Consider the following 13,135-nt stretch of genomic DNA (forward strand, 5'->3'; position numbering starts at 1 on the left):
GCACAGCCGTTGGAGGCAGACCCTCAGGTAAATCCACAGACAGGTCAGGTCACAGCTCCACGGCTCAGCACCCCTTCTTTGGAAATCAGAGAGTGATGTCACACTGTAAAAGAACTATCAGGGACAGTAACATGGCATCTGGAGCCAGACAGCCTGGGTTTGTATCCCAGCTCCGTCACTGTGTAACCCTGGGCAAATTATCTAACCTCTATGGGCCTTTGTTTCTTTATCTGTGAGAAAGTGGTAGTTTTAGTACCAACCTATAGGGTGGTTATGAGGATTAAATGAGTTAAAATTTGTAGACCAGCTCCTGATTATGGTGAGTACTATGTGAATGTCTGAAAAAGAAAATAGAACAGATACAAAAGTTGGAAGAATCACTGTAATGTGGAAGGAACCACCAAGCAGAGAGCCCAAGACATCACAGGCACCTCACTGTGAGCTCTTCCTAAATCAGAGCAAGACGGACGTGGCGCCCCTGAGCGGCTGAAATAGGAACTGCATCTCTGTCGAAACTCAAACAGGAGACTATCTTGTGTCAGTTCTCAGCACATCACTGACTTGGTTTCTGCTGGCCACGCTTCACCTCTCTCCCTCTCACACTGTCTCCCCCTGCTATTCTGTGATTATGGGACACCGGCCACAGAACGTAAATAAAATTCCAGTCCACAGAACAGCAAACTTGTTTTTGAAAGAACATTTCAAAGGAAAAAGAGGACCTTGGGTCTCTGATATATTTCATCGATTTTGTGAACATTATCAAAGAAGAGTTTTTTTCTCCTTTTATTTGGAGGCTTTGCCATGTTAAAAAAAATTTTAAATAAGAATCAAAATCAGGATAGTTTAAAAGCGTAGGGAAATTCTTAAAGAATTACAAAGAACAACCAAGTGTTTTCTAATTATGTTGCAATGAATTTCAGAAACTTGTTGAAAATTCTTTTGCTTTTGTATTCGTGTGCCTGCCTCATTTGGATATTTTGTATGTATGTATGTATCCATATATAAGAGCTCTCTTTTTGACAGACACCTACACCCACATGCCCCAGAAATGCTATTTGAGTACTTATCCAAATAGACAAGTACTTGTTGAAAATAAAAATATTCTGACCAAAGCAGTTGCACAGAGGAAAGGGACTTCATCCATTGGGAACAGGGAGAAAATCTGATTTGGTCTGACAATTTGCACACAAACAGTAATGGTTAAATTGAATATTAGAAATGTAATGAATTTGAGTATGATACATTTTTACATTTAAAATTTTTATTTGTTTTATGTGCATAACAACTATGTCACATAAAATAGAAAATATAGATAAAGCAAAAAAATGTTAAATAAAAATTGGAATAACCACTTTGGTGGAGCTGTGGCTAGGAAACAGTTTCCCAAACTGCATGCACAAGATGGACAGGAAGCCTTTAAAAATATCCAGCTTCTCTTTCTTAAACCAAACAATGGGAGTATTAGAGGAAACAAAAAGACAGCCCCAAACCAGGAGTCGAAGATCTGCCTCTATCCCTACCTTATTTTCGGGGTCACTTGTGTGACCTTGAGTATACTCCTGCACCTCAATTTCCCTACCAGGAAAGACAGTTGGATGAAAGGACTCCATAGAATTTGAGGACACAGCCATTCCTCTTATAGCCCTGTGGATGGGACCCTCTGTTACAGCTGCCATCCTATCCTGGGAACTCATAAAATCCTTTCTTAACTAGACTGAAGAATTCCTTCAAAGTTTTTGGTGATGTACTTTCAGAGCAAGCCCTTGTAAATGATGGGGTGCCTGTTCACACCCCAGGCCACCTTCCCAATGACCTGCATGGAGCAGAGTCGGTAAGAACAGTGAAGAACTTGAAACTCTGCTGGGGTCTAGGATTGTGCCCTGTTTCGCAGCCTTTGTCCTACCAGGTTGCTCTTATTTACCAGGAGGGCATATAAATCCGCATGCTGAGGATCCGGTCATGCATGTTGAATAAGATGCACTAATACATTTATTTTCTTCTTTCCTCCCAATGGTCAAAATCCAATTTCTATGGAAATGTTTTTGGTCATAACATTCTTATTTTTAACAGGTATAAATATTCTACTTTAACAGGATGATTTGGAATCACCATTATAAATTACACAAAATTCCTTCAAAACAGAAGTAGCTTATCCCATTCTCATGTGCTGAGACTGGCAGGGCTTACAGGCGTCTGTGTCCGGTCTCCCGAGGACTAGCAAAATCCACAGGAGAAGAGGCAAACCTCTAGTCCACATCCCACTGCCCCAGGAAAGAGATGGGGTACAGCTTCCTTGCTTGGTGCTTGGTACCTCTCACTTCAGAGTTAACTGACCTATCAAATGTTAGTTACTAGAAGAAATAGTGCAATTGGTCACTATTTTTATTTGGAGGAAAGTTGGTTTCCTTTGGATTCCTACAGGTCAGACAAGCCCTTGGCATCAAGAATGACAAATCCCATGCTAAGGATGTTCTGTTCACACCTCTGTTTCCACTGTGAACAAACAATGCACGTTGTATGCGCTCAGGAAATTATCTGTAAGGGTAAGTATAAACCACCATGTTTGTCCAAGGCACAGTGGGGATAGCTTTTTTAACACATAGAGATATCAATCACGTCACCACCAGACGCTCTCACAGCTTAACCTCCATGATTAGAGAGGGGAATTTCTGATGGAACATTTAATAATTCTTTTTCCTTCGTTTACCATCAAAATGCAGTTTGAGGTCCAGTTCTATTTTTGCCTTTTCTCAGTAAGCGAGACGCTTCTCAGTGCATGGGTTTTGGTGAAGGCTTCTCCACACATCAGGTTCTAGAACTGAAATTGCCTTAGACAGAACTACACTTGGCTCCTGCTACCAGAGTTTCTCAAAAAGGAGGGTACCTGCCCAAGCTACCTTTGAGGTGTGAAGGAATTCATGTCGACAGGTGGCTGGGGCACTTACTGCTGGAGCAGGAGGTTTCTTTAGGGCTGGAAGACATCGGCTGTGCACAGAGTTGGCAGAGGCAGTCTCTCCCATTGAATGTGACTCGGTCTCCGGGTGGAAATGGGCGCCTGGAGACAGAACGACATCGCCCTCAAGGTTATTCCAGCAATTTCATTCCTTTTCCCCCCACTCCTCCTGCATTGCTGCCCTCCGGTGCCAATTCGGTTCTTGGAGGAGCCCCAGCCAAAACGTCTGAAATGCAGTCTTAACCGAGCCAGCCAGCTGGATCCAGTCCAGACAAATAAATGTGCCTCATTTTGAGAAGAAAGGAGAACTCATTGCTTCTACGGGCAACCAGACAGTAAAATGAAACGATTTACCTCCACTCATTAGAGGAGGGATGTTCCAACAAGTCACCTGGCAGGGCGTGCAAAGTAAAATTTTCCATTTTACAAATGGAAATGCTTTCATGAAGAAACATTTTAAATGCCATAAATTCCTATTCAAGCGTAAGGCCCCTCCCCAAGAGAACTGGTTAAGGTCAAGCATTAACTCTTTAAGTTCCCTAGACCTAATGTGATAATTATGCTGAATTAGACTTTGTCCTGGACATCTGAATGGACGAAGTGAATATCTCACAGTGCTAGGGACCCAGTCCCTCGTCAAATTAGAGAAATACGAAAATGCTACAAATACCTGTTTAAAAATTCATATTAGCTCTTTTTCAGGATGACAATTTCCTTTCACACTAGACATTCATCAAGGACAGTCCATTATGCAAAAAAAAAAATTGCCTTTTGCAGGTATGTTATGTTTCTTCTCTTCCCAGTTCAGCGGGCAGAAAGCTTTTTTAAAAAGTCATTAATTAATAGCTATATGACAGTTTCCATGACTGCTTACTCGCAATTGGTCAATCTGCCAATAATCATCAACTTGAGTTTTCAAATGTGTGATTTTTCAATTAGGAACTTTAAAACTCGCAAGCAAAACATCCCCACACATCTGAGTCAGAAGCAATTACTTAAGAACAAATTCAAGCTTCTTGACGTGAGTTTTACTTTCACAGCTGCTGTCTCTCCTTCAAGTTGCCTTTCAGCTGCCTAACAGTTGGTGATTAACTGGAAGGCACGCATAGGTAGTAAACTGGGACTTAAAACAACTGCAAAAATGTGCTTGGTGCCAGTCATCAAGGAAAGTTTCAAACTCTCATGCCGCCAAATTTTAGAAGTGCTGAGTTGAGGTGGTCATCTCTCCTCTCGTGGTGCTGTGTTCCTTTCCATTCCTCAGATAAGGCCCAGAGAGGTTAAGTGAGTTGCCTGGATTGACCAGCTAGGGAGACGGAGCCACAGGCAGTTACAGGTGGTGTCCACCATCTCAGAACTTGCTGTCTTAATAATCAAAGTCACTCTGGTGGATGTCAGTGGGCTTATTGCCTCACACTCATCAAGTAAAACTGAACCAGCCTCCAATCTGCTCTGTAAGGAGGCCATCAGGGAGTGAAGGATTCATAAACACAATGAGCACAGGTTCTTTGCCTCTGATCAGAGCGAGGACTAAGGTAAGGCCAGCTGGGCACCTGGGGCGCAGCATTTGAGGAGGCCCTCGCTCTCAGGAGCGCTGCACGACACAGGACTGAGCATCCCTTCAGACTGTGCACCCTACGAGTGCCGCACCCTCGTCCGGGCCCTGCCTCTGATCAAACTTGTATTTTTAGACTTAAATTCCACCCGGATCTACCATGGGACAAGCCAGAGTCCGGCTCTCAGCATGGGGCCAGTTCTTCCGAATTTCGAGTTTTATTACAAAAACCGCCCTCTTCAGCATTTCCCCCTTCCCTACATCCTCTGCCCACATGGGTCCATGTCCTTCTGTTATTTGCATTAATGTCATAATAAAAGAGAACTGGGCGGGGAAATGCCTTAAACTCTGAATCTCAGAGTCACTCATGAGCAGGGCTACTAACTCCTGATGGATTTCACAGAATTGCTCAGAGGGTTAATTTAAATTAAATTAAGTTCTGTATGAATGCAATCTGTAAACTGTAGAGGAGGCCTCCAATTCAGGGAGAATTAGCATCAGCATTAGAGCAGTAGTCAGCACCTCTCTGCTGGCTCAAACGTCTGGGGACATGGCTAGAGCTAATAACTGTCTGTCTGTCGTTTCCAACTTTAGACAATGATCTCTCAGGCCCAGGATCAGGAGGACTCAGAGTTTACCTGGGCTAGGCCCTTCCAGCTGGGCTGAGTCATATTATCCTTGGTAACCCTCTAGAAACTACTAAATCATCATGAAAGTTTGGGGGAAGAAAGGGCAAAAGTGGGTATTTTTAAAAAGGCCCTCCCTGGGGGATTCCAGTGACCACCCAGGTATGGGGAGTCACTTACATCCAGTTTACAACCTCGCATCTTACAGACTCAGCAATTGCCATGAAAAAGTTAGTTCTTTGGTCTCAAATCAGCCCAGGAAGCAAGACTAGAACTCGGGTCTCCTGAATGTCATCCCAGGGTCTTAACCAGGCTGTGGACTGCAGCCTGAAAAGGGAGATTTCAAGAGGAAACTTTGCTTCTGATTAAATACAAAAAAAAATTCAGCTCATTACCCCAGAATTTTTAATAAATAATTGAGAGATGAGTTAATATATAATTGAGAGATGAGTTAATAGCTATAAACAAGTTGCTAACATAATTTTATTATGAATATTTCACCTAAATTTTATTATGATTTATCCATGAGTATCATGTAAATTTATCACATGAAATGAAATGTACCCTTCTAGAGTTTACATTTCTCTGGCCTAGAAATATGACGTGCTGAAAAACAAAACAAAACACCTCCTCTGAACGGGCAGTTTTTACAAAGGCAGAAATGGCGCGCACACGATCAATACCACTCCAAAGGCATGGGACTGCCCAGTGGGTTCGGGTCAGTTAAGGAGCTGATCCTTCACTGATGAGCCTCCTCATTCCAGGAATCAAACCGTCGTAAATGCTATCATGTGTAGCTCTCAAAACACAACAACAAAGCCACCACACCCCTCTGCTCGCCCTTCACACACTTTCCTTCTTCTCTCTGACCGATCATTTTAACCACGCTGCTTTGTGCGGTAAATATGTAACCTTGGTGGCTGAGAGATGCCTAGAAAGGAGGGGTGGGCAGACTTCCCCCTTGAAAGATCGGATTGTAAATATTTTTGTTAGACTTTGTGGATCACAAGGTTTCTGTCACAACCACTTGACCTAGCCACCGTCACTTGCAAGCAGCCACAGACACTATGTAAACAAACGGGCATGGCTGTGTTCCAATAAAACTTTATTTATGAAATAGGTACTGGGTCTGACTTGGCCCCTCAGGCAGTTTGCTCACTCTGTCTATAGAGCAAACAAAGGCTACGTTACACACCCACACCCGAAACTTTTCGAATAAGCTTCGTCTTTCCAAGTATTTATGCCATTTCCTCCAATGCTTCCACTGCTCAAAATGTTTCCAGACCTAGAGCTGCTTTCAGACATGGTTTTGAGCCCCTTAAAATCAGTCACATTATTTAGTTAGAGCACATCACATACAGGTTCCCAATGCAATTACTTTTTGACTAAGCCTGTGAGGAAAATAAAAACATCTAAAGATGCATCAGAGAGTATTTGAAGACTAAGTACATACAACTCAAGACAAATGCGCACATCCCGAGCTTTGACAGCAGAGCCCGGTGCTTCTGCGCTGGGAGGAGCCACACTTACTTGCAGATCGTACAAGCGAAGCAGTTGGGGTGGTAGGTCTTGCCCAGGGCGGTCACCACCTCTCCTTCCACGAACTCCCCGCAGCCGTGGCACCGTGTCCCGTACATCCTCTGGTAGTCCAGGGTGCAGAGATACTCCCCGTTCTTGATGAAGAAGCCCCCCTGGGCCAGGTCACAGCCGCACACTGTGGACAGACAAGTTCACATCTGGTCACCATCCGCCAAGCTGCTGGGCAGCGGTGCCCTCTACTGCGTGCTGCTAACTTACTCTATGATCTCAGCGGTCTGGGGTTCGGGGAGGGGACTAGGACAAAGAGCTATTTATTGTTGGGCTCTGAGTTCTCCCTTGCCTCCCTCCCATTTTGTTTTCCTTCCCTTTGGGAGCTATGCAATATCTCATGCAAGTAAAATCCACTGGCTAGGTCTCAAAAGCTTTTGTGATATGTCTAAGATTCAGAGATGACCAGTCTTTGATGGAAAGATACCTTTGGTTCATGCTGTCTCAAATAAGAACAAGACGGTCCCTGGCAGTGCTATTTGGGAAAGGTAACCACTGCTGGCCTACTCAACTGCTTGGTTCAGGCCAAAACCAGTACTGAGCTGAGTAATAAATTCCCACTGTACCAAAAGCAGGAGCAGAAATGTCCAGTGTCTATTTTTTCACACTCTGGAAATAATTCGCCACAGTTCTAAAAAAGTCAGACGTTTAATTTTCTCTTTGTGCGGTAAATAGGATAAGCCCATTATTTATATGCTACAGAGAGAGAGAGAGAGAAATGAACAGGCAAAAGAGGAAAGAAAAGGGAATATGTTTAAGATAAAACCGTCGTTCAGGACCTCAGGACGTGCAAAAGAGCCTGCTTTGCTGTGTCTGGATTTTGGCGTCTCTTTCAAAATTGTGCAGCTGTGAATTATGGAGATGGTGTGAAAATAACACATCCTGGGGTGCCAGCAGCTTGGGCTGGGTCTACGTGTTCAGACAAGACCAGAGCAGAACACAGCAACTCATCCAAAAATAAAACCAAAGGCAGCCCCTGAGAGGAAGGCTTTTCCACTGCCAAATGACTGGGAAACAACACTGAAGCTGGAAATCTCCAATCTTAACCTCTCTATTCCCAAGGCTGGATGACTCCTATACAATTAAGGGCCTGAGGCAAAGAATCTGGGATTCTTCTGGATTATTCTCGAAAGCAGATGGAATAGGCACTTAGCACTTAGGGACGAGGTGAGTTCAGTCACGAAGTTGTTTTCACACAGACCTACTAGGACACTTCCAGGGCTCCTCTAAGCTTCCATGACTCATGAACGCAGCTAGATGAACTAGTGTTAAGCACAATAAGATTCTGCTGGAATCTTACTCCCCTACCCTCAGGTGGTAGTCTCGACTAACTGCAAACTATTAAAGATATTCAAGGTGACATTGGATCCACAAGAAGCTTTCCACTGTGGAAAGCTTCATCTGTCTTTGTTGAGATCAACACTCCACAGCTGTGACCTCCTTCTCTGCAATCTGCAATCAAGTAACCCAAGATGATGGCCTGAGTCCATCATGCCTCAAAATCACCACCTTATGAATACAACCGTGACCACATTACCTGGAAAAGAGCTCATTCACCACCTGCTGCCTCCCTAACCTGCCAGGGCGCCCACTGTTCTCACCCCTGCTTCTTCCTTACCAAGTGGGTCCTGTGGGTCGAGGGAACTCCAGTATGGATTGACCTCACTCTAACAGTAAATTCCTTCCACATCAACAAACACAATTCTGAGGGTCACAGAACACCTCAGAGATTTTTCTTCCATATTTTTCTAAGTATTTTTGATTTTCCCACAAGATGACAAAGCACTTAATGGGTAAGAATCCTCCTTATCATGAACTTCTTTTGATTTCTCGTTAGGAAACTCCAACCATGGTATCAAAAGTAATACTGGAACCAAGTTTTGAATTAAGCCAAATCCAGCCTCAAACGTGGCAAGATGCCCACCGATTTCACTCCTCGGGGGCATCACGTGGTTCCAGCAATCCAACTGCTCTTCCGAAACTGTATTTCTCAAAACCACGAGAGATGACAAAACCATGCGTTTGGACTGCTAGTATCCCTTTAGTCTCTCCTCCAATCACCGAGGGTAGGCTTAAAAATTCACAGGTCCTTTACAAAAAGATCTCGTGGCAATAGGGTAATCTTAATGCTAATAGAGGTTGCTGAGACAGTTTCAGATCTAATTCTAAGTGTTTTAGAAATCCTGTGTTTACTGCTTCCTTAGGGTGTCTCTAGTTCACATGGTTTTGTGAAACTAACATGTGCTCTCCTTTAATAATAAAGTCTTAGTTTGTTTGAACCTGGTACAGCTTTAAAAAATGACTTCGTAACTACCTGTTGAGAGATGCTGAACTGCAATCAAACTGTGCCCCTTTGCAATTTGATTTGGCTTAGTCCTTAAATTCAAAGCAGTGGCCCAAATTGGCTTACCAAACCATACCATTGTTACCGGTGGTTTACACACAGGAAACCAGCCTTTGAAGAAAAGATTGACAGAGAAAAGGGCACACACAGCAAGCAGTGAGAGGGAAAGTCTACTGCTCGGGCCTGAAAGTACTTAACACTACTACATTTCCTAAGGAAGGGCAAGTTGGGACATCATTTCAGACTCTTCCCTCTTTTGCCTCTCCAGGCTTTACTCACCTATTCCTTCCTCCTCCACACCTTCTCAGTCTCCTCGGCCAGACCCTTGAATGCAGGTAACTCCCCCGGATGTCACCTCCTTCCTCTAGAATATAAGGCCTCCCTGGGATCAGATCTCATTCACTCTTATAGCTTCAACTTTGACTTTTGTGCAAAGGATTCTCAAATCAATGCCTTTATCTGTGACGTCTTCCCTAGGCTGGGCACAGACAGCATGCCTGTCTCCAACACAGCATTTTCGAAACAAACCCTACCCTCTCAGCTCCTATCATCTCTTCTAAAGCCTTCTGTTATTCAGCTTCTAGTCCCTCTTTCAATAAAATGGCATCAACTATGCATCTCCCCACTCTCACACCAAAATTTTCAACTGGTCCCTAAATCCAATCCATTTCCCCCCCAAAACCATTTCCTTGGTCCACTCCCTCTTCTGCCTTCTTGCTGTCAAGGTCCTGGCCTTCAGCATCACTCTTCTATGTTAAAACAGATTTATTATAACAGTGTTTGTACTGGCAAAAAAACAACATAGAAACAAATGAAATTTGGATCAGTAGAGCAAAAGTTGAATAAATTGCTGTGTGTCCAGTCTGTGGAGCTGGTATTGAAAAGAATGGATAAGATCAACATATTTACAACCCAGAGGCCTGTGAAAAGGGCAAAGGTCACAAAGAATGTTAATAATCCTATTTTTTTATTATTTACAACTTAGATGATTGATTTTTTTAATATGTGTAAGCACATTTGACTGTCCTTTATAAATGGATTGCTGCATTCTGTTGATTCTTATTTTGTGGTTGGCTTTATTCCTTTGATAACTATGTAAGTTTAAAAAGCTAAAGCTCTAAACTATTCTTAGAAACAATGAAGAGTACATATATGTATATTTTAAAACGGTTTTATCTCTCCATGAGTTGCTCTTCCTAGAATAAACTTTAAATAAAGTTTAAAAATAAACTTTCTCTTCCAAGAACTTTAGGGTAATAAAATAGTTAAAATGATAAATTCTATGTTATATATATTTTATCAATAAAATTTTTAAAAAAGTGAAAAAGAGTCTATGTTTTTACAAACAAGGAAAAATGAGTTAACACAGAGGGTTATTAAATGGGTTACTTCAGCAGGATGAAGAATTATTAACTTTTTCTTTACATACCTATGTGTCAGCTCACTTTTAAAAATTAATTTTTTTCAAACACACATAACATAAAATTGCCCATCTTAACCACTTTTGTGTACAGTTCAGTGACTTTAAGTACATTCCCATAGTTGTGCAACCATCACCACCACGCATCCACAGAACATTTTTCATCTTGTAAAACTGAATAACTCCCCATTCTCCCCACTTGCCCCTAGCCCCTGGCAACTCTGTCTCTATGAACTTGACTATTCTTGGTGTCCATATAAGCAGAAGTTCACTTTCATAATAAGATGTCAAAGAAAATTATCTGAAACTTGTAAACAAGGTAAGGGAAAGAAGATGGTTCTATTAGTGTCGTGCTGGAGTATTAACAGCTGACACAGAATTATTTTGTGACCCAGGGCACTGGATCTGTGTTTGACAAGCTCTGAACTACTGATTGAAGCCTAGACTTTGAAAGTTCACTGTAACTTGTAGATTCTTATCTAGGAGATATGCAGATGATTTCTGTCTAGGTTTGTCATCCTGCTTGACTGCTGATCAGTTTCATATGTAAGCCTGCCATCTTACCCCCTCATTCTTTCTTAGGTGCCTTTGAACCCATTCCCTTGGTTCTCCTTTGAACTAGCTTTAGATCCTCCTGGTTCACTCCTCAGTAAGCTGAATTAATCTTTGGTACACGCTCATTCTATATCTGGATGAGAGTCGTGTATTTAACTTCTTGAAAATTACTCTTTGACAAAAGGGTTACTCTTTTTCTCTAAAAATAGCTAAAGGTGAACATCTAAAAACTTAAAAAAAAAAGGCTTAGCCTGTTTTATATTAACAGCTTAGCAAACACTTTGAACTGGTGGCACAAAGCAAAACTTTCTGATCCAAATGATCACACAATCTCAATTAGTAAGGTCGACCTTCAGTAGGATATATTTAGATTTTTAACTTTGGATGATCCATTTGCCACTGCTTTAGTTAAAAGTTAACACATGTCCAAGGAAAAGCATGGATTCCTTTCATAAAAAAAAAATAGAGTTGCCGGTGAAAGAGATTAATTGCTTTCTTCTTGATGATCAATTTATAACATGTCCCACTCAAGGCCCCCCTGAATCTTGCCTGCTTTGCTATCACTAAAACATGACCACAAACAGCCATGTGTCTTGATGTTACGTCCTTGAATTCTTTCTCTACAAACCAGTGAATACCGTTAACTAGCTAAGTAGGAATATGTGCATCAAAGCAATTTTACATGAAAGTTGTGAGATTAGTAACAGCACAGTTTAAAATCTTAAATCTTTTTTAAAAAAGGTAACAGGAGCTGCCTGTGTTGTAAAAATACCAAGGAACAGGAGGGGAACAACGTATAGAGGTGTCAAATAAGGGTGAAAATTGAATAGTATTTTAGTGGCATCAACAGGGTTGTAGTAGCAACTATTTCTTCAACAGCAGTTACATTTTGTGTTGCAACAAGTTAATTTCAGTGACATTCCATCTGTCAATTCGTTCATATTGCCAGAAAATTTAGGAGAATAGGTAACACTTAAAACTCTGCCCAAAGGTTGCTTGGGGGTAAAATGCAAGAGACATTTTCTTCATCTAGATCAGGAGATGGAACATTTCTGCTGCTCTTATCGGTGTTTTAACCAATTCATCCCAGCAAGAGAGGGAGGGATGTTAAGCAAATGTGATCAATGTCTTCAGTTTAGTTTTGAGCAACATAAGAATTCTAATTGGGAGCCGGGAGCCTTAGGTGGGTCCTTTCTTCTCTTTTCTAGGGCAGGTGCTGGTTTTGTGGTCTAGCACTCAGCGAACTGGTCAGCCCATCACAGGGCACAAGGAGCCCTTCTGAACTTGCCCCAGTGAAGTGGCAGGGTCTGGGTTACACCTGCTCATTTCTGGTGATAATGGCCATGCACCTGCCTTGCTTTTTCTTTCCTTTCTCTATTCTTTCTTCCTTCCTTCCTTTCTTTCTTTTCCTTCTCTCTCTCTCTCCCTCCCTCTGTCTCCCTCTCCCTCCCTCCCTTCCTTCCTTCTTTTCTTTCTTTCCCTCTTCCTACTTTTTTCTTTCTTTCTTTTCATTCTTTCTTTTTTTTCTTGCTTTCTTCCTTCCTTTCCTCCCTCCATCGCTACCTTTCTCCCTTATTTTTTTACATTATTTTTATTTTTTATTCCAGTTTTATTTTTACATGACTGAGATACAGCACTGTATGAGTTTAAGGTGTACAGCATAATGATTTGACTTGTATACATCATGAAGTGATTATCATAATAAGTTTAGTGAACATCCATCATCTCATATAGATAGAAAACTAAAGAAATAGACATGTTTTTTTCATTGTTATAAGAACTCCTAGGATTTACCCCGGTAACAACTTTCATATATAACATATAGCAGTGTTAATCATATTCATTATGTTGTACATTGCATTCCTAGTACTCATTTATTATATAACTGGGAGTTTGACTGTCTTCGTCCAATTCCCCATCCCCCACCCCGTTAACCACAAATCTGATCTCTTTTTCTATTACTTTGTTTGTTTGTTTGTTTTTGAAGTATAATTGACCTACAACACTGTGTTAGCTTCTGGTGTACAACATAGTGATTTGATATTTCTATACCTTTCAAAATGATCACCACAGTAAGTCTAGTTACTGTTTGTCACCA

At 41.7% G+C, this 13,135-nt stretch overlaps 1 protein-coding gene across 6 annotated transcripts in view; it reads right to left on the reverse strand.

The window, feature by feature from the left end:
• The window catches only part of ABLIM1 (actin binding LIM protein 1), a 278,222-nt gene that overhangs the window by 113,935 nt on the left and 151,152 nt on the right, over positions 1-13,135 (reverse strand). For all 6 annotated transcript variants that reach the window (XR_012077601.1, XR_012077602.1, XR_012077599.1 and 3 more), the window contains exons 3-4: positions 6,662-6,845; positions 2,946-3,055 (exon numbers count right to left, since the gene is read on the reverse strand). Coding sequence is in view for 1 of the 6 variants with exons in the window: in XM_072971942.1 (XP_072828043.1) it covers positions 2,946-3,055; positions 6,662-6,845 (294 nt within the window). In the remaining 5 variants the exon portion in view is untranslated. The remainder of the gene's footprint in view (positions 1-2,945; positions 3,056-6,661; positions 6,846-13,135) is intronic.

Source organism: Vicugna pacos, chromosome 11, assembly GCF_048564905.1.
Source record: "Vicugna pacos chromosome 11, VicPac4, whole genome shotgun sequence".
Lineage (NCBI taxonomy): Eukaryota > Metazoa > Chordata > Mammalia > Artiodactyla > Camelidae > Vicugna > Vicugna pacos.